At 39.6% G+C, this 26,871-nt stretch overlaps 1 protein-coding gene across 1 annotated transcript in view; it reads right to left on the reverse strand.

The window, feature by feature from the left end:
* Positions 1–5,833: 5,833 nt before the first annotated feature.
* oca2 (oculocutaneous albinism II) overlaps positions 5,834–26,871 on the reverse strand; it is a 105,973-nt gene continuing 84,935 nt past the window's right edge. Inside the window, exon 23 of the mRNA XM_053498972.1 lies at positions 5,834–6,111. Coding sequence (XP_053354947.1) covers positions 6,024–6,111 — 88 coding nt within the window. The 3' untranslated portion in view covers positions 5,834–6,023. The remainder of the gene's footprint in view (positions 6,112–26,871) is intronic.

Genomic DNA, 26,871 nt, shown 5'->3' on the forward strand with positions numbered 1-26,871 from the left:
GCAACCTATTTTATTAACTAACTAACCACCCATCTTATAAAGAGCTGTCAAGCAGATTTTTTCAACTAGCCAACTACCTTTTATTAATGTTTATTTTTAATGGAGTCGGCTTCAGTTTGATTTTTAAAGCAGCTGGTGCCAAGAAGAAGGATAAATTAAGGTGTAATGTCTATTTATTTTAATGTCTAAATGTTTTGATTGGTTTAATATGCAAAACTTTTATTTTAGTGTTGGAAGTTGGTAATATTGGTAACATTTCCTTTTATATCAATCTCATTAACTAGATAATCTGGATTTCCTATCTCATTAACAAACTGGCATGCTATTTTCTCAACTAGTCGACTACCTATTGTATTTCTTTAACTAGCTGGCAAGTTAATTTTTTGTGTCTGACATCATCAATGCACATGTAAACTGCCCACGTTGAATTTTTTTAATCAGGATGGTGGATTGGTTTGTCTTTGCATGATGCTGTAAGTATAATCTTTAAAAATCTGCGGAGTTGATTTAAAGTTGATGTTTTTGATTTATGTCAACTGATTGTCGACAGTTTGGTGCTCTCCAGGGTTGTAGGATGTGTTTAGATGCACATGGGAGAAAATATAAGCTCCACTTTTTGCTACCTACTGTTTAGGAGGCTAGAAAGCAAGATTTCTTGTAATTGGCAAATATCAATCTTTAATTTGAACCAACTACTTTACTAGCATAGTTTGTTTAAGTTTTTGAAATTGTCAGGTTTATCGGTGTAAAACCTGTGCCAAGCTTGTGTGCGAACCGGATGGTCCACTCTGGCGATCCATTGCAGGGAGCAGGCGTAAGACCAACAACAATTTCTTTGATTCGCAACAACTGAAAAAAATTATAATTACTATTAAATAGTATAAGTTTGGCTACTCATTAATGCAAATAAAGAATTATTAATATGAATGAGTACAACAAACTCAAAAACTGATAGTTCTTGAAAACTGATCACCTTGCTCATTAACTGGCTAGCTACTTTATTTTATTAACTGTTTGGCCGCTTTTCTCAGTTACTATTCAACCATCTTATTATCTAGCTAGTGTTCTAGTGTGCTAGCATGCTAAATTAGATATCCCATTATCCATGAGTCAGAATTAGGCAATGAAGGTAATGAGTTTTTGTAGATGGTGCCGTTTGCTTCATATAACTTGGTTTCATGATTCGAAACAATAGTAGAAAGATTCAGGTTAGTTTTCTAAAACCTAGAAGCAGAGGCAGGAAAACGGAATGAGTGATTATTCTTAGGTTAAAGTATATTTAAAAATATATATATTTTGACAAAATATTTCCTGAAGTAAAAAAGGAAGAAGGAAAACAATAACTGCTACTGTACTGTAAAGCTGATTTATGTCTTCATGTCAAAATTAAATTATATAAAAGTGAATAAGTTTATGTAGTTTACCCGTAAATTAAGCAAAACATTCCATCAATAAGGAACATTTACCATCTGCTGGAATGTGACTGAAACTGACGCTCGTCTAACCTTGCATTTACCTGGACGTTCCGGGAGCGTTGGGATGTCTGTGTTAAAGTCGTACTGATGTATGGCCAGGGGCTGATGGATTAACTCTCTACGAACACACACACACACACACACACAAAGGTCTCAGTAGAGTTTTTGGTGTTTTTTTCTTTCCAAACAGATTCATCTGATATTTGATACTTGAGACAGAAAATTTGGCTGATACTGTATGTAGCAAAAACGGCTGCTTAAGTTAAGAAAAAACTTTTAGAACGCTGGGAAACTTTAAGATAAAGATAAGAATCTCTTTTGTATGATACAGCTACTGGACCTTTATAACACGGTAATAAAAGCTATGTGAATACTTTATGAAACAATACTAAAGAGTCTACAAAAGGCGCCAGGTTCTTATGACATATTTCTTTTTGTATTATCATGAAAGAAAGAAGAAAGAGGAAGCTTTTATCGTAACTGATTGCTATTACAGATTGTCTGCTCGGGCTGTTTTATCAGGTATCCCAGGAATTATTATCCTGTCTTCCAAAAGACCACATTTTTAAAGAATTTAAACTTTTTTTGTCCTGTATAAAGACTGCACATGGTCACTTTTTATCTGCCAGGTGTTTTAACCCTCTTTACTCCCTATAGGAGTCTGGGAATGGACAAATACTTTATCAGTGGCATACAAAACTAAATACAGTGAAACCTCAGATTTGCAAGTAACGCGGTTTGCTAGACGAGCTAAGATTTTTTATAAATTTGACTTGGAAAACGAACAAGTCTTGGTTTACGAGTACCGAGTATCATGTATTATGTATGCGCTTCTGTTGTTGAGTGTCACGTGATCACAACTGAGCCAACAGATTTTCTCTCTCATGCGCTGCGGAATTGTGGGTAATCATTTCCCTTGCTGGGTCTTAGTGCTCGTCTCTTACTGGGTTAATCAACGTCTATGCACGTGTGTACTGTTTACTATAACACTGTGACCACGTGTGTGTGTAAAACATATTTTATTTTGTATCTGTATGCGTGTGTGTACAGCGCGCGTGTAATGTTTTTTTAAAACACACGTGTGTGTGCATGTAAAGCAAAAGAAAATCTCATTAGAAGGTTAAAAATCCATTTTCTCCCTCAGCCTGTCGTTATGTATGTGCGCGCGTAAGTTGACACCGTGCCGGTTCACAATCTCTCGCCTTTAGTGTGTGTGTGTGTGTGTTTGTAGCACCGCCTCTCTGCTTCACACAGACACACACGCTCTACTCTACACAGAAACGCTGCTCTGTCGCGATTCTCTTCAAAGGTAAAGTGCAGGTAAATTTGTTTGTTTGTTTGTTTGCTTGTCATTAGCGATGTTCCTTGCTAATTTTGTCTTTCCGTTAATGTGTGTGTGTGTGTGTGTGTGTGTGTGTGTGTGTGTGTGTGTGTGTGTGTGTGTGTGTTTGTGTGAAATTCAAATAAGAGAGAAGAAAGGTTTACTGTGTAAGATGAGTAGGGGAAGACAGGAGGGGCTGAAAGTAAGAGTCTTCTCTTTCTTTAGCTTCACACATACACACACACACACCTACACACACATACTGTACACAGCGCCTGCGCGCTAAAACGAAAACACTTATCTGTCTGAATTTATTTTCCTTTTCTTTTTTTTAAAGGTAAAGTGCAGGTAAATTTGTTTTATTTTATATTTTGTGTAAATTATTTTTATGTATTTATTTTTTTGAGCTGTGGAACAAATAATTTGAGTGTCTATTATTTCTTAAGGGAAAATTTGCTTTGATTTATAAGTGTTTGGGAATATGAATCATGCTCGTAATCCAAGGTTCCACTGTAACATGAATGTTTAAAAGATAGCACATTTAATGCACTACCTTATAAACATTGATTTTCTTTCTCAATTTTATTACATGCTTAAACATGGGTTACTAGGGGTCTAGGTCAATTCTTAGTAAATAGAAACGTAGGCTATTAACATTGAAATGTGAATAAAAAGCTCACTTCTTATTCAAATTAATCAATTACAATATGCAGTATGAATACAACAGTTAGTTCTGACACAGTAATCTAATTGGATAAGGGCATTCCACGAGTGCTGATAATGGACAGTAACAGCACTGGGACGTGTAAAGTTTTTGAAGCACATACATATAAATCTGGGGAAGGGCAAATTCCCCAAAAGGATCATAAGTTTATTTTTAGTTTCCAGAAAACCGTACAATCTCGAGGAGGCGGCGGAGCTCTGTTAGTTTTCTTTTTAGTTGACTAATTAGTAATCCCAGACTCTCTCCAAATGAGACGGTCTTCCCGTGCGTGTCATAAGCACCCCCACAGCCTCCTACTCTGTTGACCCCCTCAGAAGAGGCCCCACGATAAACATTAATTCATCACATGGTGCGCCTCTCTAACCCGCCGCACATACCAGGTGTTTCAATTTTTTTAAAGTTAATAATTAATCCGTTACCTTTCCATCAGTGTCAAATTCACTACTGAAGCTGTACCTAAGTGTAAGAACCCATGTTACAGGCACGCAACTCTTTGGAAAGTCAAGATAAAGTTAGATAAGAAAAAACAAGGACTAGACAAATAAACAGTAAACAGGTTTAAGGTACAGTATAGACCAAGTTTAATTTACAGCTATTTTCAGCTCCAGTACCGTATATGATTACAGGATTAAAAAAACAAACATATAAATCCATAGCAGTAGGGACATTCTTAGAGGCAGTGGAGGATGTATTAACTTTTTTTTACATGAGCGGCAAAATGCAGAGTTATGCTTCTATTCAGGGCTGTTGAGAAACTTAAAGTACATAAATGCAGCTTACAAAGAAAGGAAGAAAAAAAAAGAAAACTATGTTCTAATGTCTATATTATGAGCTATGAGCTTAATTAAACCTCCTGTAATTAAAGTTGTGTGTGTGTGTGTGTGTGTGTGTGTGTGTAAGGAAACGTTATCAAATATTAATCCAAAACAGGGACGAGGAATATCACGGACAGATTATTAAGATGAATTTGTACAATTAGACAGAAATCATCACACATTCGCTCCCTCGAGTCGGGCACGTACAGGTGTGATATTCCCTTTCATCTGATGGCACAGCTTTCCCGAACAATGGAAATTTATCAAACATAATTTTAGGACCATTACATTAATTAAACTGTAATTTTTCTAATTATAAGATAAATCTAATGCTGAGTAGATATTTGGCGAGTGTAATTAACCAGTAACTCTTTACTTGAACCCGGTGTCATTGGGCTGAAATAATCATATCATAAACATGTCATAAAAACAGCATGGACTTGTTTTTGAGTTATTGAGCATTGGTCATTACAGTATATTTAAAGGTGAGACTTGCTCGTTGTACGCTATTTTTTGGCTGCGTTTGCTAATTAGCGTATACAGGTATACACCCGCTATAAATTGGATAAGTGGAGTATACAGTAGGATATAGGATAAAAGAGCACTGGGGCGTTTAACTACAGAGTCAGACAAAAAAAATGTATACAGACTGCAACATGAGAAATATACGCCTCTCTTCTGACGGTCACATGACAGAACTAACAATGGTGCGACTACTGACGTCTTTAGAGGAAACATAAAACTACACATAATTCTGTCATAAATCAATTTGCGGTTTAAAAAACAAGGATAACGGCAGTTTGTGTTGTCCTCTTGCTGTCTATTGTATAGTACTTAGATAGTTCTGTTTATTTATGGTGTTAAATAGTTTTTCTCTCAGCTAGTCAGCTAATTAGGTTTCTTTAGATAGCTGGTTTAATTTATGTTGTTTAATTTATGTCATACAATATGTATGTAGCACCTTGGTCCTGGAGGAACGTTGTTTGGTTTCACTGTGTCCTGAACTGTATGTGGTTGAAATGACAATAAAAGCCAACTTGACTTGACTTGATGTGATTAACTCATGAGTGATTAACATTTACAGCTGCTATGATGTAAGCAATCCATTTTCTTACACAGACATGCACTACTTATGGATTAGGAAAGCATACAACCAAATATCCTTTTATACATAACACATAATTCCACTCGTCCACCAGCAAATGCTACCTACTGTATATCAGTTGCTGCAGGTTTTGGGGAAGAAAACACTTCAGGACGCAATGTTCTAGGAAAATTATCAATGTCCTTGGACATAAAATGTACTTGATAATGTATATCATCCTTACATTATGTTTATGAGAAGGTTATATCAGTTACACACCAACAAGTAATTGTACCACTGGCACTTAACGTGTTAGCATGTTGTATGCTTATAGGGTTAAACTGTATTTATCAAGTAAAGTGATACTGTGTGAACAAGCTTAATGAAACTTCTCCCACTCCCACAAGATTACAGTAGGAATAACACGAAAGTTGGCAAGAGCACCATAAAACAGTGGAAATACGCAGCAGGTGTTCCCTTGTTCCACTGGTTTAGTACATCGTTGCAGCTCGATGCACTGGGATTTCAGTCAGCATGGACTAGAATGGTTCCTCATCATCATCATCATCATCAATCAGATATCAGACACTGTCACAAGTCAGATTTAGACGTTCCAGCCCAGGCCTATCTGAGTCGCCAGCAGGTAGCACATGCCTATCGTGCATGTCATCATCATCATGGGGAATCCCAACCTGCAACGAGAGTATTTGGTCAGTAACAGTATGGCATTGCGTTTAATAATTATAGTAATGTGTAGAGTATAGTACAGGAGCAGGAAACTGGTGGAATTGTGCAGCGTGGGTAAGATCAGCAAACCAAACTATGAACAGTAAAAACTAGAACAGAAACAAATCTACACCATTTCATAATTACTTCATTTCTTTAAGCAGATTTTACATAATAATACTCTGAATAACCATAACACTGGGTGCATGGGACAACATTAAGGTCCAATTACAGTATACACCAATAAAGTGGTGACAGGATAATGGGCACTCACGGCTTACCCATGCCCACGGTCACCAAAGGGCAAATCCCAACCGCAGATTGCTTTTAATTTTCAAGGTTGTTGACTCTGCCTTCTCCAGATCTCAATCCAAAGACCCACATGATGTGCCAGACAAACACGTCCAATCCATGGGAACTCCAACCAGTAATCCACAGCACTTAAAGGAATCACTGCTAGCATCCTGATGCCAGACAGCACAGCACACCCTCAGCCGTCTGGTGAAGCCACGCCCGAGAGGCCAAAGCTACTCGGGTGTCACAAAGGGACCAAAACCTAAATGGTTTTAATGTCAGGGTTGTTTGATGTACAGGGGTTGGACAAGGTTTCAGGGCTAAATTTGACCAGCCAATCTTCAATGATTGCACATTGCAACAGAAAGAACAGAGCGTGAAGGTTTAATTAGCAGAGTAATAGCACAGTTTTGCTTAAAATATTGTATTTAACACAACATTATGGGTAACATATCAGAGTTCAAAAGATGACAAATTGTTGGTGCGCATCTCGCTGGTACATCTGTGATCAAGCAAGTCTTTATGATATATCAAGAGCCACGGTGTCCAGGGTAATGTCAGTATACCACCAAAAAGGGAGAATCACACGCAACAGGAGTAACTGTCTGGAAGCTGTCTGAGAGAGATGTCTGGGTGCTAACCTGGATTGTATCCAAAAAAGATAAAACCACAGCTGCCCAACTCACTGCAGAATTAAATGTGCACCTCGACTCTCCTGTTTCCACCAAAACTGTTTATCTGGAGCTCCACAGGGTCAGTGTACATGGCTGGGCTGCTATAGCCAAACCTTTGGTCCCTCGTGCCAATGCCAAACATCGTTTTCAATGGCACCAGCAGCGAAAATCTTGGGCTGTGGACAATGTGAAACATGTATTGTTCTCTGATGAGTCCACCTTCACTGTCTTTCCCACATCAGGCAGAGTTACAGTGTGGGGAAGCCCCAAAGAAGCGTACCGCCCAGACTGTTGCATGCCCAGAGTAAAACATGGGGGTGGATCAGTGATGGTTTGGGCTGCAATATTATGGAATTTCCTGGACCCAATACTTGTCCTAGATGGGCGCATCACTGCCCAGGATTACCGGACCATTCCGGAGGACCATGTGAACCCAGTGGTTCAAACATTGTATCCTGAAGGCAGTGTGGTATATTAGGATAATAATGCATCAATACAAATTCAAATTCAAATTCAAATTTTATTTGTCACATACACAAACATACACAGTACGAAATGTAGTGAAATGCATTTTACGGCTGCCATTGACCCTAAAAGAGAATTAAGTTTACAAATAAGAAATAAATATGAATAAAAGAAATACGATAGAAATTAAATAAAAATTAAATTAAACTAGGAAAAATAGAACTAAAAATAAAAAAATAGAAATATGATGTGCAAAAAATAGAAATCTACTGTACAAATTGAAATATACTGTGCTGTGTGTGCAAATATGCATAGAATAAAGTGACTTTGTGCAGAGGTTATTAAAGTGTCTTTGTGCACTGGTCCAGGATGTAAACGTAAAACTGTAAAATGTAGTGGAGTTGTGAAGGTAGGTGTGCAAAGTTATTAAAGTGTCTTTGTGCAATGGTCCAGGATGTAAGCGTACGACATGTAGTGTATATATGAAGGAAGGTGAGCATGTAATTGTCCATAGTGTTCATGGATGTAAGAAGATTGATGGATTTGATCAATTATGAAAAAGATGAAAAGATTGTTAGTTCTGCATAGTGGTGTGGTTGTGGTTGAGAGACCTTATCGCCTGCGGGAAGAAGCTCCTCCTCAGTCTCTGTGTTGGCCTTCAAGGAGCGGAATCGCTTCCCAGACCGCAACAGAGTAAACAGTCCGTTATTGGGGTGACTGAGGTCCTTCACGATCTTCCTGGCCTTGGTCAAGCACCGCTTGCTGTAGATTGAGTGCAGGTCAGTGAGCTCGATGCGGATGATGCGCTCAGCTGATCGCACCACCCTCTGTAGAGCTCGTCTGTCCTGCATGGTGCTGTTCCCGAACCAGGTCGTGATATTTCCCGTCAGGATGCTCTCTATGGTGCAGGAGTAGAAATTCCTGAGCACCTTGGAGGGCAGTCTAAAGTCTCTCAAGCGTCTGAGGTGGTAGAGACGCTGCCGGGCCTTTTTTACCACGGTGTTGATGTGACAGGACCACGCCAGGTCCTGCGTGATGTGAACACCGAGGTATCTGAAGCTGTCCACTCTCTCCACTGGGCTCCTGTTGATGACGGGGGTCTGGTAGTTCCTCACCTGCTTTGTACTAAAGTCCACTATCAGCTCCTTTGTCTTACTGACGTTCAGGAGGAGATTGTTTCTCTGGCACCAGTTCTCCAGATTTCCAACCTCCTCCAGGTAGGCCGTCTCATCGTTGTTCGTGATCAGGCCCACCACAACAGTGTCGTCAGCGAACTTGATGATGGTGGTGGAGCTGGTAGTGGCCACGCAGTCGTGGGTGTACAGAGAGTACAGCAGGGGGCTCAGAACACAACCCTGGGGGGCTCCAGTGCTGAGAGTGAGGGAGGCTGAGAGATGTCCGCCCATCCTTACTGCCTGTGGTCTGCCAGTCAGAAAATTGGAGATCCACTGACACATTGATGAGCTGAGTCCCAGGTGCTCCAGCTTGGTGGTAAGTGTGGAGGGAATTATGGTATTAAATGCAGAACTGTAGTCGATGAAGAGCATTTTCACATAATTCCCCCTCTGAGTGTCCAGGTGAGTGAGAGATGTATGAAGGAGATGAGAGATTGCATCGTCCGTGGAACGGTTTGTACGATAAGCGAACTGTAGTGGGTCTAGTGTGTCTGGTAGTGAAGAGATGATGAAGTCTCTGACCAGGCGTTCAAAGCACTTCATCACTACTGAAGTGAGGGCTACAGGGCGATAGTCATTGAGGGAAGCAGGATGAGGTTTCTTTGGGACAGGAACAATGATGGACTCTTTGAAGCATGTGGGGATCACCGACTGAGATAAAGAGATGTTGAATATCTCAGTGAACACAGGTGCTAGCTGGTCTGCGCAGGCTCTGAGAATGCGGCCTGAGATGCCGTCTGGTCCTGCTGCTTTCCTGGTGTTCACTCTCTTGAAGGCTCTCCTCACGTCATGCTCAGTGATGATGAACGCGCTTCCGGTGCTGGCAGTGACTTCCTGTCTGCAGCCGTTAGCGCCGCTAGCATTAGCATCGCTAGCGTCTTTAGCTGCAGCCTCGAAGCGAGCATAGAAAGTGTTCAGCTCGTCTGCCAGAGACACGTCTGCGTTTATCATACCGGATGTTGGTGCTTTATAATCCGTTATTGTTCTTAATCCCTGCCACAGGCTCCTAGAGTCACTCTGTTGGAGTTGTGACTCTAGTTTTCTCCCGTAGCGCTGCTTCGCCTCTTTCACCGCCTTCCGGACGCTGTATGACGCAGCCTTATATGGTTCCATGTCCCCCGACGCGAGTCCCGTGTTGTAGGCAGCGGTGCGAGATCTCAGAGCGTCGCGGATGGTTTCATCCACCCACAGCTTCTGGTTGGGAAACGTTTTAATAGTCTTTTTTTCTACGGTATCGTCCGCTAGTTTCCCGATGAATCCCACAACCGCTTCCGTAAACACGCTGACGTCACCATCGGAGCTGTTTCTGAACATGTCCCAGTCTGCGTCATTGAGTGCGTCCTGTAACGCGGCCACCGATTGGTCCGTCCAGCACGCGACCTCCCTCTGAACCGGAACTTCCTGTTTCAGCCTTTGTTTGTATTTTGGCATGAGGAAGATGGCGGCGTGGTCGGATTTACCAAACGGTGGACAAGATTGTGCCTTGTAGCCGTCCTTGACCGTTGTATAGCAGTGATCCAGTGTCCTTTCGCCCCTGGTGGGGCAGGTGATGTGCTGATAAAAGTTCGGCGCTGCGCGTTTGAGGTTGGCACTGTTAAAGTCCCCCACATGATGGACAGTAGTTCCAGGTTGGGTGTGCAGGAGCGTGTGAGAGGAACAACGCTCGCGCTGTTGCACCAGCTGCTGTTCACCATTAAACACACGCCGCCTCCCCTTGACTTCCCCGAGTCCCGCGTCCTGTCCATGCGGTGAACCGAGAAGAACTCGGCCGGCTGAATGGCGTGGTCCGGCACCGCTGGGTTCAGCCATGTCTCGGTGAAACAGAGGAGATTGCAGTCCCGAATGTCTCTCCTGAGGTCATCGAGCTTGTTTTCCAGTGACTGGACGTTGGCGAGCAGGATGCTAGGCAGAGGTGTGCGGTGTGCACGGGCTCTCAGCCTGTTCCTGACGCCGGCTCGTTTCCCTCGAGGCCGCTGCTTCGCGTCGCGTCCTTTGTTGTCAGGATCTCACTCGGCCAGCTCGGATCCGGAGTTAAAAACGTCAAATTGTGAGTACATTGTATACCAATAGAAACAAGAGTGTCTCTATCATAACTAATGTACCCCATGGTGGTAATTTTGCCGGTTTTAAAACGCTGTAAACTAACTTAAAGAACAAAAACAGAGAAAAGGTGGTCGGAGCAGTCGTGACGGCAGCCGACCTCACCGGCGCCATCTTGGATAGACATACACACAGCAAGACTGGTGACAGAGTGGTTTGATGAACATGAAAGTGAAGTTGAACATCTCTAATGTCCCGCACAGTCACTAGATCTAAATATTATTGAGTCACTTTGGGGTGTTTTGGAGGAGCGAGTCAGGAAACTTTTTCCTCCACCAGCATCACGTAGTGACCTGCCACTATTCTGCAAGAAGAATGCTCGAAATCCCTCTGGCCACTGTGCAGGACTTGTATATGAACTGATGATGTATTGGCCGCAAAAGGAGGCCCTACACCATACCAAAGAATTATTGTGGTCTAAAACCAGGCGTTTCAGTTTCCTTGACCAACGCCTGTACGAACATGCTTCTAAAATCTCCTTCATTTGCGTTCATGTCATTTGGCAAACGCCCTTATCCAGAGAGACTTACATTTTATCTCATATAATATCTGAGCAGTTAAGAGTTAAGCGCCTTGCTCAAGGGCCCAACAGTGGCAACCTGGTGGTGCTGGGGTTTGAACCTGCAACCTTCTGATGAGTAGACCAACACCTTAACCAATAAGCTAACCCTTTGTAGACACTGTACCACATTTTAGGTTTAACCAGTGTAGCTGTTACATCTTGCAATGATAGATTGGAGACAAATTAATCAAGCTACTGTAGGTATGACGCTACAGAAATTAAATTAAAATAGAGTACTGTGCAAAAGTCTGACGCTCCACCCATTTCTTTATTTTTTGCTTAAAAAGCTCCAGACTTTCTTTATTTTAATGTAGTCTTGAGGAATAGTTTGCCAGGCTTTCAAAAGGACTTGTCTGTTTCTCATTTCCAGTCCAGTGCCTGTACCTGAGTAATTTCAGAGGAATGTTTTCGGTTTGTTAAACCACGCAGTGACCTATGAATCATTTTAAACATTTAAAAAACATTTTAAAAACAGACTATTGAACTTCTACATAGAAAATAATATTCAGAACTAAAAATTTATTTTGTTTTAAATTCAGAAATCATGTTTGTGTTATTGCGTAAAATTATATCATTTTGTTTTTTGCACCAATGTTCAATTTTCTTGCTTGAAACTGCTTTTTAGTAAAGATTTTAAAAGCGGAATGTAAATAATAAACTTTTTTATAATTCTTATTAATTATTAATAATGTTACCTGACATGGGTTAAGACACTTTTTTGGAAAGCTAAATAAAGTTAAAAAAAAAAAATTAATATATACGGGTGTAATATTAATTTTAGGAGGTACGAGAGCTAACCAGTAGCCCAATCCTGGAATCAGTCTTCATGACAGAGGGCTTCAGAGAGCTTAGTGGCTCATCAGAACATTTCAGGTTTTTGAAAAGGACTTTTTCCTTCAGCACCTTTGAAGAAGTGTGTTTTGAAGGAAGCATAACGCAGGCTTGAGGAAACGTTCCTCCGTCTGATGTAGCCTGCTTTCATGCTCTCTTTAATGGCCGTCTATTTTCAGACCGACACGGACAGCCTTTTATACGCTCGCTGGTTGATCTGTCCGTCCGCTGAGAGGGTTCACGAGTATAATTACGAGAAGGTCGTGTAATGGCTGCTTTCAGTCAGCATCGCTTATTGTTCTTCTTTATGGTGAGTTCACCACAAAGGGTGCGCTAATTTCCACACAAAGGAACGTAATCGCTACTTAAGAACCCCTGTCTTAAGTAACACCGGCCTGAGCTGGTTTAATAAATGACAACAGCTTGGAAAGGTTAGAATATTAAACTTCAGAAGAGAGCTGTCACGAAACACAATACGCATTCCTTAAAGATTTATTTTTAACAAATCACTTGTATAATGCTTAGATTGCTCTATTTATACAGGACTAATGATAGATAAAGTGTTTCATTTAAGGCATTTTTATTCCTGACAATTGTGCTCTCACCAATCAAAGTGATCATGATTACAGGGCCTGGATGTGAAAACGCCCTTCATTTTAGAGAAGTGCAATACAAATTAACAAATTCAAAACCAAATAACAAAACCCCAATTTTTTTTCTGTCACTCATGATATACAGGAAGTACTGTAGTAGCGGTAGATTTGTGTGTGTATGAATGTGCAAACATTATTGTGGTTTCAAATATGGCGTTCTTACGGTGGCCCTGAAGTCAGTTTTGTTAATTTTTTTGCACTTCACGGCCATCATAGTGTAAAGTGAAGCAGAACACACAAGAAACAAAGATAAAGAAACAAGTTCCTACTTCCTGTATATCTTGAGTGACAGATGTCTCGTCCAATCAGCGGTAAGCATTTCATTCTCTAACTATACCTACCTTTTCCGGTTTGTATCGGACTGGCCGAGAAGTGCAATACAAATTAACAAAACGGAAAACAAAATAAGAAAAACAGAACAATAAACCCCCCAACCCAAAAAAATAGTTTTGGGTTTTGTTATTTGGTTTTGAATTCGTTATTTTGTTTTCCGTTTTGTTAATTTGTTTTAGGTTTTGTTATTTTGTTTTTCAGTTTTGTTAATTATTTTTGCACTTCACGATCACCGTACAAATGTCAGTCATTTCATATTTATATGATGATTAGTTCATCGGATTTTTGTTGTTGTTGTTTTATTTTGGCCCATTGTTAGCAGATATTCAAAGAACAATAAGTACAAATAATTACTTTTTATTATAAAATTAGATTCCATTAAACTGTAAGAACATAAATCTAGTTATAAGAACAGTTAGTTCCACCAGAGAAACCTAACTAGACGATAGGTGTTCCACGAGTGCTGATAATAGACAGTAACAGCACTGGGATATTTAACTATACATATGACTTGGCATCCACGCTAACTGTGTGTCTCAGCGTGGGTGAGAGTAGGTCTGTATGGTCCGCAGTACTGAGGAGAGAGCAGCTGTCTGACTAAACCCACATTCACACCCAGTCAATAACTGCTTCTTAGCCATTCCTAATAGTCTCTAAGCAGATTGTGTTGTGGTGTTATTTACGCCTAACATGAGATACAAAGCTAACTAGCCTGTAAAACAAAGCTAAATCCCAAATCTCTCTCTAGCCCCTGATCAAGGGGACAACTTGTGCCAAGGAACAAGCGATTGTACCCCCATATATAGTGCACTAGCTTTACATTTAACGCCATTTGGGATTCGACGCTGAAACCCAGAAGTTAGAGCTGATATTCTAAAGTGGAATAAGTGGGAATGAAAAGTTAATCTAGTGTTTAAAACTGTTGTATAAAAGCAATAACACACTTGAGGTCGTGCTGTAATGTGTGTGATATCTTCGTGCTGCGTCCTCGTGCCTACAACTGCATCACAGCTGTGCTGATATTCAGCATAACAGCATGACCTGAGGTGTGATATTTTATGAGCAACCATGTGTAAGTTGCCAAAATAAAATCTACACTTGTTGCCAGGTCAATAAAGACATGACTATATCTCAAACGCATAAGCACATGATACTGTTTTACATATATACAGTATATATATATATTTTTTTTTTTTTTCAAAACGGTCTGCATACTGAAAATGAGACACACAATGTGCGTGCCTGATTCGTCCATCGTTCTGCGCTCCACATTCATTCAACACCCAGTAGATGTTGTTTCTATTGCGCAGCCACGACGGAGAAAAACTGCTGTTATTCATCATTCGCCCGAGACTCAGCCTCGTGCTCCTCTTTCCATTTCACTCCCTGAAATTTTCATGAGGCCTGTTTTTGTTTACATCAAAGTTACTAATATAAAGTGCAGCTCCATGGTCTGAGTGAGAAATCACGCTGAATGGAGGGTAAAGTGTAAAGGGTAATGGAGTTGGTAAAAGTGCACTGCACTCCGAGATTGAAGGCGCTGGACATCAATTTAGCCGTGGCAAACAGATTCCCAGACCGGAGAAGATGGCACAGAAGATGAAGAGAGGATCTGGTGGTGTGGGGGGCCAGGGAACTATGGGAAATAGAGAGAATAGAGTGAAAGGCTGAGTGCTGGAGTGTGTGTGTGTGTGTCTGTGTGTCAGAGGGAGAGAGAGAGAGAGAAAGAGAGAGAGAGAGAGAGAGAGTTACAAAGCAGGAGCTCACTGACCCCTAACAGAAAAACATACAGTAAATTAACCATCGTTGTCGTGTTTAAGCAAAACGTTCTCCAGTCACACCATGAGCACCTTATGGTCCCTGACCGAGTCGCAGGCCTGGGGTCGGTCTCACAGCTGTTTAGTTTAAGATCCAGATGTTTGATCCCCATCAGACAGGGAATAGGGGAAGAACGGAGCTAGAAATAACGATATAACAGGTTGTTGTTCTTGCGGACCATCAGGACGGGTCAGGACGCTCATTTCCATCGGGACTCGTAGCAGTAAATAAATAAACAGCTGCAATACAGTATGTGACTGTTTAACAGAAGGATCACTGGATCCAAGGACAATAACATCCTGATCTAATGAAAAGTCTGAGTAAATGACAGTGATGTCACTGAATGTCGTATGGTTTTTAATCAGGGTGTAAGAAATGCTGTGCAAAAAAGAATTAGGCTTTATTTAGATGCATACATGATGTGTTTGGTGGTTTTGTTGGGTTGTTCAGTGGCGTGTTACTGCTGTGAGAGACATTACTGCTGCGGCAGTTACACTGACCTCTCTTTGTTCATTCTTCTTCTTCCTTTCTTCTTCCTATCTTATTACTACTGTAGCACTGAATAAAGTGTCCAGTATGAACAGTCGACATACGTACAGGATGTTTTATAAAACAGCCGGTTATCCAACTTTCAGTTCTTTGGTTTCTTCAGGTTCCTTTAATTCTCTGGTGCCTTATTTACTGTACATACAGTACTTACTTCTGTCTTTTCCATTCCTTCATATTTCTTTATTTCTTCTTTCCCTTTGTTCCTTCCTTATCTCCTTTCAATTTTCCCTTTTTTTGTGTTCTTCTTTCTTTATTTACTTTTCTTCTTTCCTTCCATCCTTCCTTCTTTCTTTTTTCTTCCTTTTTTCTCTTTTTCTTATTTCTTTCCTTCCATCCTTCTTTTCTTCCTTCCTTTCCTCATTTACCTTCCTTCTTCATTCATTTCCTTCCATCTCTGCATATACTTTTTCCATTAATGTAAATGTGATTTCTAAGAGTATTTTCAGTAATATTTGTATAATTTGAAGGAAAGTTTAAACTAAAGGTTTTATTTTATATTTCTACACACTGAGAGGAGGAGACACTGAGATGGAGCTTAGTCTATGAGCGATAACGTCTGTCTCTCAGTGCTGAGCGTTAACACAGAGGAGTGTGAGCTGGTGATTAATGGTGGGTAGTGTAATTGAGACGCTGGGATTATCTCCACCAGCCCTCACTCGCTGCTCTTTAGTGCCGAGGCCACAGTTGGTTTTGGCCAGAGTTTGGATGGACATCATTGTGTTCCCATTCACACACACACACACACACACACACACACAGCCAACTGTGAGTGCCAAAGTGGCTTGGCAGTCTGGGTAAAAGAGTGAAAGAGAACACCCCAGAATCTGGGGTGGTTGAGACAGACACTTGAGAAGAACAGCAGATTTTCTCGAATGTAAAAGTCTAGCAGATTAAATTTATGGCTGTGTATAGAAACTAATTTTTTATAGCATTTAAGCATGTAGGATTTACAAATATTAGTTAAAAAAACTGATATTTTCTTTAAAAAATGACTTAATTTTTACATTTAAGAAATAAATAAATAACTATATAAATATTAGGATATCAATTCTGAAATTTTGAAAATTGAAATCTAAATAAATGGTTACAAAAACAAGTTAAGTAACGACTTAGCAACTATATTAAGTATAATTAAGTATAAATTTATATAATTTTACATCTAGTGGTCCAGTGTTTTATTTTATTATAAAATAAATAAGAGTTCATTTAAAAATAAATAAATACCATAAATTCAACAAAACAGATGAACGTTAATATATATATCTATGTAATATCAGAGTTGAATTTGGAAAATATATAAAACATTGACTTATTTTGTTAAAAAATCTAAAGACAGATTGCATAAAGTTTTTTTTTTTTTTAAAAACAGCAGCTAAACTGGCAGTAAAAAAACAAAGAAACTAAGCAACCAAACTGGGAATCATAGGATTAGTTTCCATTGTTATGCTGATGATACCCAGTTATATATCTCAACAAAACCAGACAAAACACCCAAGTTGTCTAGATTAACCGAGTGTGTCCAGGACATAAAAGATTGGATGACCAATAACTTTCTTTTACTAAACTCAGATAAGACAGAGATATTACTCATCGGCCCAAAAACCAGCACACAACAGCTTTCACAATTCAGCCTGCGTTTAGAAGGATGTACTGTTACTACTAGCTCAACAGTAAAAGACTTGGGCGTGATATTAGACAGTAACTTGTCTTTTGAAAATCATATTTCCAATATCACAAAAACAGCCTTTTTCCATCTTAGAAATATCGCCAAACTTAGGAGTATCCTATCCGTATCTGATGCAGAAAAGCTAGTTCATGCATTCATGACCTCCAGACTGGACTATTGTAATGCATTACTAGGTGGTTGTCCTGCATCCTCAATAAACAAGCTACAGTTAGTCCAAAATGCAGCCGCCAGGGTTCTCACCAGATCCAGAAAATATGATCATATAACACCTATATTATCATCCCTGCACTGGCAACCTGTTCAATTTAGAATTAATTACAAAATAGTATTACTTACATACAAGGCTTTAAATGGTTTAGCTCCCTCATACCTAACCAGTCCTCTGATACGCTATAATCCACCACGTCCCTTAAGATCACAAAACTCTGGACTTCTGGTAGTTCCCAGAATTTTAAAATCTACAAAAGGGGGCAGGGCATTTTCATATTTAGCTCCAAAACTTTGGAATAGCCTTCCAGACAGTGTTCGGGGCTCAGACACAGTTTCCCAATTCAAAAGTAGACTCAAGACGCATCTCTTTAATCTGGCATAAGCGTAACTCATCCTATAACTTCATACTTCAGTACATCTATCCTGAATGGCAACTACGCTAATTCTCTCCATCTGTTCTGTACTTTTCTACCCATCCCGAGGCATCTTGAAATTGTACCAGCTTGAGTAGACAAAGGCCAACCCTGTGAGGATCCTGAGGCATCCAGAGAAGGACCAGCTCCAGCTGGATTCTGCTTCACGATGGTTTGGATCTACACATCCTGCTCCTGAGCTCCCAGTGATCCAGACCCCATCTGCCCTCTGCACCTACTGACTCGTCCCTGTGCTGAACTGGACTTCATGATAACTTGGACAACTTCTGTTATACTGAACTTCCAGCAAACTAACACACATGATGTCGTTATATAATCCCTGCTATCCGTTATGACCCAGATGAGGATGGATTCCCTGATTGAGTCTGGTTCCTCTCAAGGTTTCTTTCTATTGCCATCTCAGAGAGTTTTTCCTTGCTACCTTTGCCCTCGGCTTGCTCACCAGGGACTCAATCTCATTCTTAAGTAAACACATTTTTTCTCACTCATACACACTTCCATAATTTTTTTTTCATTTTGTGAAGCTGCTTTAAGACAATAACCATTGTTAAAACCGCTATATAAATAAAATAAATTGAATTGAATAAACTAATGAACTGAAAAGCTCCGATATGACAAAATAAATAAACAAATAAATAAATAATACAATAAGAAAACAATTTTAAAAATAAACAAATAAATAATCATTGCCTTTTTTATTCAATATTTGGCAAAAACTAGCAGCTAATTTTCCTAGCAACGGTGCTTTACACAACATTAACCTAAGCAGGAGTTTATTTTCACTGTACAGTATATGTCAGTTAAGCAGTTAAGCATACTTCATTTATGCTGATTCAGTGGTTTTAGAGGAAGTGAAGACGTTTCGGTGAGGTTCAGCCCATCTGCGCACAGACACTATTAATACTCCGTTATATAAGAAGTGTGTTCGGTCTCTGAGGACGTTTTGAAACCCATAAACAGAACGACCTTCTCAGTAAAAGCTTTACTTTCTGACTAGAAAGACATCATGACGCCAGCAAAGGGCCAGAGACGCAATCACACGTCGTTTCCTGTAATAGTTACAGTTTTCCATGAACCCGCAGCTATATCTTTAGAATATAAGGCATAATGATTAGATAACAACTCACCAAACAACCAAACTCAGATATACGCATCTCCAGTGTAACAATCTTTAGAGATGTGTTCATTTTTTCACGTCTAATTAGTTGTAGGAACACAATGTAGTGCACGATGTTCTTATTTGTAGCATTTATTATATATACAAACTACAGGTTGTATTTAGAATTGGCATACAGTAAAATAGGTGGAAACAAAAAGTTTTTTTAAAACGGCACAATTCAAAACAGGTCAGCGTGCCAAAAGACATGGTCCTGTGTACTGGTGCTATTCTGACCGCGTGCGTTACCACGTCATGGACAGCAAGTTAGAAGAAAGAGCAAAGCAAATTGAAATTTCTGTATGAAACCGGGCAAATCTGCCACCGAGACGTTTGATGTGATTCGGCAAGTTTACGACGATGCTGCAATGAGTCGTTTAAGGTGTTTTGAGTGGCACATGCTTCAAGAGCAGAAGAACATCACTGAATGATGACGAGATCAGGAAGGCCACGGTCGGTGTGTACATTTTACTTACACACACCCTGAAAATGATGCACAGGAGTCGAGCCAGAGGGGGGATATGCAAATTGTACTGTATCTCACTTTACACCATTGTTTTCCTTCGCACCTGAGATGATGTCGTACCAGGAAGGAAATGTAAACACTATGCTCAAGCTTATCAGTAAAAAATAGGGGGTTAAAAGTAGGAGTTTGAGACCCATGTGAATGTCCAGAAATTAACAATAAGTGCATTTAGGTGCATAAGTTGCGAGTCAGGTTGTACGTCTGCTTAACTTTATTTTTTGGGTTCTTTATTAAGATTACGCAAATGTTCACGTGCTGTTCAGTGTTAACTTCACAGAATTTTCTTTAGCAGAAATAATTTAAAAGCTTAAAAATTAGCTTTCGATTCTGCACAGTTCTAACAAATAACCTAGCTAACAAGTTATTGCTTAACGGATTACAATATTATAAACTAGGAAGATCATCAGGAAGGTCAGGATGGTCTCTAAACCCTCTCCTGTGAGTATAACCGGTGCATCTCTTCCACAAATTTGTGATTTTCAAGGTTCAGGTCGTTCCACTCGCTGAATGTTTACGGGAATGACTGCAGTGGGTTCTGGGATCCTCATTCACCGACGTACAGCCGTCTTTAAAACGTTTGCACCGCTTTTGCAAATATTACTCGTTGTTACGCCTTTATTTACCAAAAAGTTCATCACAAGTCCCAGCTTGACTTGAATCTTTACTGGAGACTTGATTTTTTTTTTTCCAAAAAAAAGTTGCAGTTTTTTTGTTTGTTTGTTTTTAACATTCATCCAGACAGATATGAAGCTTGTGAGAGGAACCCCACGCTCATTTATATTTACAGCGTTCATTTATTTAATCCTTAGTAACTGCCTGGTCAGGGTCACTGGGGTTTAATTTACTCGACTATTTTGTGCACATATTTTTGGAAATGAAGCCAGAGAGAAGATCACAGCAGGGTGCATGTTTAATTTAACAGAGAGAACGTTTTAACTTGGAGCATTAAACAGATACAGCTACAATTACAGCTACAGATACAGATGGTGGAATTGCTTTATACTCTTATTTCACTCACACACACACACACACACACACACACACACACACACACACACACAGAGAGAGAGAGCACCCTACAGAGATTTAGCACTGTAATGAGGCAATCATTAGCACATCAGGCGCGGGGAGTGATTCCATGTTGCCCGTAAGCCAGCGTTAAAGTGCGCCCCTCATTAGCATGTAGCCTGTGTGCTAACCAGCACTACAGACGAACTGGCTTCTTCTGACACACAGTACTTCAAAGTGATTTGATTTTATGCCGTGATTAAAACCGCTCAGCGAACACACACGAGGCAGAATTCTCTTCAATGGGCGGAGACACAATTTAAAACCTTTTCTTCAAGTATAAAAATAGTTTTTACTAGCCTTCTAGGGTGTATTGTTAAATAGAGTGAATGGTCGCACGGTGATTTTTATAAAAGTACACGTCACTCTTCTCAGCTCTGAGCTGACATTTCCCACACAGGCTGAGCCCACACGCTGGGGCAAGTCACGGCCTGTTACTTCAGAAAATACCGGCTTTGTAGCGCGCAGCACGCTGGCCAGCAGCACGGAAACTGCGAAAGGTCACACACAATACTTTCTTAACAGGCCAAGTGTGTCCTCAATCTGTCTTAATTGCTCACCCAATGTCGCTTTGAAACTTTTGGAACTAGAACTGGAACTTGCTTTTTCTGACTTTTATTGTACTTAAGTATCAAAATTCATTATCTGATACCAAAAGTGCATATGTATCGGAAGTTAACGTGAAAAAAAAAAGTGAGAAAGTATTTTGATTATGAAGTTCATTGTGGGTTCCTTATAGTACAGTATAACAGTCCAGGGTTTGCACACCGCCTGAAACACCACATTCTCTATTAATCCTGAAGAACTTAGCGGAGTAGTTAACAATCTGAATGAAGGCTAATCAGCGGTGTTAGCTAGCACACGTTGTTAGCTGACCATTGTGATGCTGCTCGATGCAGACCTTAAAGGGGGTTTCCATTCTGAGGTTTTTGCAACATGAAAGTGATCAATCTTGCATACATAAAAATTCCATAAGATTTGCTAACTTCAGCCATTTTGTAAAGATGATTTTATATGTGCCCCAAAAATGGCCATTTTTCAGCATTATACTGTCTCACTTTTACCAATAATAATTTAAAATGTATCAAATTATACACACATATTGTTATGTGGTCATAAAACATAGAAAACTAACGTTAATTCAGTTAAAATAGCTTTTTGAAATCCTTTCCATAGTAACTGTTAGCTCAAATACCATTAAAATTCTAGAGCGACTTCAGTGCTTCGATGAAAGATGGTTTTTGGTAAAAGCTTAAAAAGCAAAGAATCTGTAGTGTCCGTAACCATGTCAAATTCATGTTGCAAGAGCTTTTAGAATAATACACTGTTAGAATAATAAACCTTTTGAGATCTAAATTGGCCAAGTTTCATCTGAATGACAACTAATTTTCTGTGAGATAATACTGTAGGAACAATTTATATACACTTTGGGAAAACAATCCACCCCCAGGTGGTGACAGTGGCAACAGCAAGGGCTTGAGTAGTTTTTTGTTACTGTACTTTCAGTTTAATCCCACTGGAGTGTCGTTGCAGTTACAGTAGAACCTGCCGGACTAAAGGTTTTTAAATACTGATGTTCTGTTGACCTGCTTTAATTTTAGTTTCCTTTTTTCCTTAGTTTTCTTTTTGCCTTGTTGTGGACATTTTATACCCACGAGTCCGTAATAAGCCATGCTTGACAACACAAGCAGGTGTGTGGTCAGAGAGTGAGTCCAGGAAAGCAAAAACAACAAATGTCTGATGTACGGACGTGTCTGATGAGCTCAGTGTTTCCGCTAAATGCCGCTCATTGATCTTGATTGCCATTTTACGCGAGCGTTTGACTCGCTGCCAAATGCAGATGGCACACCTGTAGCCTCGGAGAGCCGCTTTAGCATTGTGTGCGGTGCGGGAGTAGCGCCAGCTGTGAACGGGTATGCTAATCGCTAACCTGTGGGCGAAGTGATCAGGAATGAGGGTGCGGAGGTGAATCAGAGCAGCGTCAAATAGCACTTTTGTTATGCTGCCTTTTTGTTTTCGAACTACACAATGAGCCAACTTCATTACATTATTAATGAAAATGCTGGAAAAAAATTAAGTAGAGAAATCGGAACCAAGCAGCGCTAACATGATACAGAGCGAACAATAAAACAGATTAGCCATGCTGTAGTACATCCGTCGGGAGCAAGACGTTATTTAACAAACTTTTTCATGTAAATTATTTATTAAAAAATATAGCAAAAAATTTAAGATTTTAAAAATAGTAAAGTGCATAATGAGGTAATTTATTACAATATTTTATTATTGTATATATATATATATATATATATATATATATATATATATATATATATATATACAGTGGTGTGAAAAACTATTTGCCCCCTTCCTGATTTCTTATTCTTTTGCATGTTTGTCACACAAAATGTTTCTGCTCATCAAATACATTTAACTATTAGTTAAAGATAACATAATTGAACACAAAATGCAGTTTTTAAATTATGGTTTTTATGATTTAGGGAGAAAAAAACTCCAAATCTACATGGCCCTGTGTGAAAAAGTGATTGCCCCCCTTGTTAAAAAATAACTTAACTGTGGTTTATCACACCTGAGTTCAATTTCTGTAGTCACCCCCAGGCCTGATTACTGCCGCACCTGTTTCAATCAAGAAATCACTTAAATAGGAGCTACCTGACACAGAGAAGTAGACCAAAAGCACCTCAAAAGCTAGACATCATGCCAAGATCCAAAGAAATTCAGAAACAAATAAGAACAAAAGTAATTGAGATCTATCAGTCTGGTAAAGGTTATAAAGCCATTTCTAAAGCTCTGGGACTCCAGCGAACCACAGTGAGAGCCATTATCCACAAATGGCAAAGACTTGGAACCGTGGTGAACCTTCCCAGAGGTGGCCGGCCGACCTAAATTACCCCAAGAGCGCAGAGACAACTCATCCGAGAGGCCACAAAAGACCCCAGGACAACATCTAAAGAACTGCAGGCCTCACTTGCCTCAATTAAGGTCAGTGTTCACGACTCCACCATAAGAAAGAGACTGGGCAAAAACGGACTGCATGGCAGATTTCCAAGGCGCAAACCACTTTTAAGCAAAAAGAACATTAAGGCTCGTCTCAATTTTCATAAAAAACATCTCAATGATTGCCAAGACTTTTGGAAAAAATACATTGTGGACCGACGAGACAAAAGTTGAACTTTTTGGAAGGTGCGTGTCCCGTTACATCTGGCGTAAAGTTACACAGCATTTCAGAAAAAAAACATCATACCAACAGTAAGCGCTGTAAAAGACTCATTGCAAGTTATCGCAAACGCTTGATTGCAGTTATTGCTGCTAAGGGTGGCCCAACCAGTTATTAGGTTGAGGGGGCAATTACTTTTTCACACAGGGCCATGTAGGTTTGGATTTTTTTTCTCCCTAAATAATAAAAACCATCATTTAAAAACTGCATTTTGTGTTTACTTGTGTTATCTTTGACTAATATTTAAATGTGTAAAACATTTTGTGTATAATATATATATTATTTAGCCTTATAATTTAATGTAATATCCTTCACACCTTGTTTGTTGGTTTTTATCACTTAAAAACTGGCTCCCATAACAATAAAATATACATATTTATCTCTCAGCTAAAATACCTCTCAGATCATTTTTTTTAAACTTTATACTTCCTTTGTTTTACTCCTCCTCTGAATACACCATGTTAGTTTCTATGTAAATGAGCTCCTTCTGAGCCACGCCCCTCCACAGGACAGCAGAGATGAGCAATGCATCCCAGGGGAGGGCTCTGCTTATGTGAGGTCACATTAGGAAAAAAAATCTAATCGTCTTCTTTAAACCCCAGCCAACTAAAAATAAACCAAAAAAAAGGGACAAAATGATTTTTTTTTCACCTTTTGTTGTGAACACACACACACTGGAGATCCATCTAAACGTCTAAACATGTATAAGACTTTTGCTTAATAGGGCATCTTTAAGACAACCTGATGTAGATGCCAAAGATAGAAGATTTTACTGTAGATGTTTAAATAAGGGATGTTCTGTAACTCTGTGGGGACGTTTAGAGCGGCCACTGAATATCTATGCTACAGTTACAATTAAAATAAAAAAGAAATCGGACATTGTCTTGGCACTAGTCACTAGTACGAGAGCCGAGTTTCTCCTTTAACACCAGGCCAGTATCCCACAGGAAATGACTACATCCTGACCAAGTTCCCAGTTCCCTCACAATCCCAACACGTCCCAATTACACACCAAAGAGACCCAATTACAGCCTGCCCTTAAGAACCAGTCATCAATCAAAAACCTCGAGGGCAAACTCTATTAAGAGCTCACATTATTGTCTGCATGAATTCATCTCTGTTTTTGACATCATCTTCAAACGCTTACAGTCTATACACCTCCCCATAACCGCGGCCCGGGTTCTCCGCTCGGTAATTGAGGGGATGAGACTAAAAGAGGGAGGCTAATGATGAATGAGCAATTATCCCAACATCTGCTGCCTCCATTTTTTTGTTTTTTTTCAAGTGCTGCTAAATAAGGGGTACAAAAATAATCCCCATAGGGAGTCACAGCGATGAACCATCGCAACGCACACACGGTCCAATTCACCCCTGAAAGTCAGGACGAGCTCATGGATACCAAATTAGCAGAAATGTACTTCAGTCTATAAAATTGAAAAAAATAAATAAAAAGGTTTTGTATATATTATCTTTTATAGTATCTCACTGTTACTATGTTTTGTCTGTACATTGGTCATGAACTTTCTCTTATAATAATATCTTCACCTTTCATACATTGGAGGACCCAAAACCAGTCTCAATTTTCTGTCTGTATGTCTGTATGTCTGTCCAGTCAGATTTTGTCGCAGCATCACACAAAACTGTCTGGACAGAATTGACTGAATCTCCTGCAGTCTTTAGATCTCTGTCTGAAGTTTAATCTGCACCATCAGTGAAATCTAAATGTGGAGTAAAAGTGATGGTATGAACAGTTATGTGTGGGATTTAATAATCTACTTTAAAATAATCTACTAATGCGCTACTGTCTCAATGTAAACAAACACCTGCACCAATAAATATTAATCAGAAAATAATAATAATAATGATAATAATAATAATATCACTGATTACATTAAAGATCAGCAGATTATTTGTAGTTTTAACCTTTTGATTATTTCTTTAACTACCGCCGCTGTGTACTAACGCTAGCATATCACACTGTATCATTCGTTCTGTGTGACACAGAACGAATGAGGACTACAATATGTTCATATTACGAACCACATTCTTTAATTCTGATTGCTTATTCAAGTCACATGACCATGTACAGTATGAGGTATGTATCTGATCTAGAACCACACAAAAAAGTAAGTCTGATCCAATCTATAAGACATTCAATGTTTGTTCGTTCAGACAGCCATAAAAAAAACAAAAAAATAAAAAAAATCACAAATTCAGTCACTTCAGGCTGGTAATATGAACGTAGTCTCTGTTGTTACAGTTGCTGTGACATGAGAACATCCAGATGTTTAAAAAGTCTGCACCCTTTCCACTTATATCCCATACTGTATGTGTAGGCAGTGCCTAATTTCCACTTCCCCACACTCTTAGTCTTTGTAGTGTTCATTGTACATGGAGTAGAGAAGTGGACTCAGGATACATCCCTGGGGTGCGCCAGTGTTTGGCGTGGTGGAGGAGGGAATGTGGGAGGCCAGTATTTCCAGTATAATAGTATAATAAAAATCTGAGCTAAAGTAGATTGCAACGGCCCCCTTAGATGACCCTGTTAGCTTTACAGTTGTACTGGTTGGTGTGGGTCAAAGGAAGCTGGCTCTAATATAAAGCAGGATCAATTTCGCAGGGCGCTTCATAATTACTAGTGTAAGTGTGACTGGTCTGTAATTATTCAGGTCCCCTGCGAAAAGTTTTTTTTTTTTTTTAAGGATTTATTAAGATTTTACGCCGCATGTTTTAATGAAGGTGTTATTAGCCTCACGCTAGGTTTAAAGGGCCTTGCTGTACAGTGCATGTCACTCAGGCTCCGCATGCAGATGCTGCAGAGAATCAGAGAATCATGATGCAAATGAAATTCATGCCAATCAGCTCGAACTCGATATATAAACCGGAAAAATTTTTTTAAATCAAAAGCCTCTCAAGCCACCTGTAATTTTGCACCGTGACAGATCTGCTTTCGGAG

This window comes from Clarias gariepinus, chromosome 6, assembly GCF_024256425.1.
Source record: "Clarias gariepinus isolate MV-2021 ecotype Netherlands chromosome 6, CGAR_prim_01v2, whole genome shotgun sequence".
Taxonomy (NCBI): Eukaryota; Metazoa; Chordata; class Actinopteri; order Siluriformes; family Clariidae; genus Clarias; species Clarias gariepinus.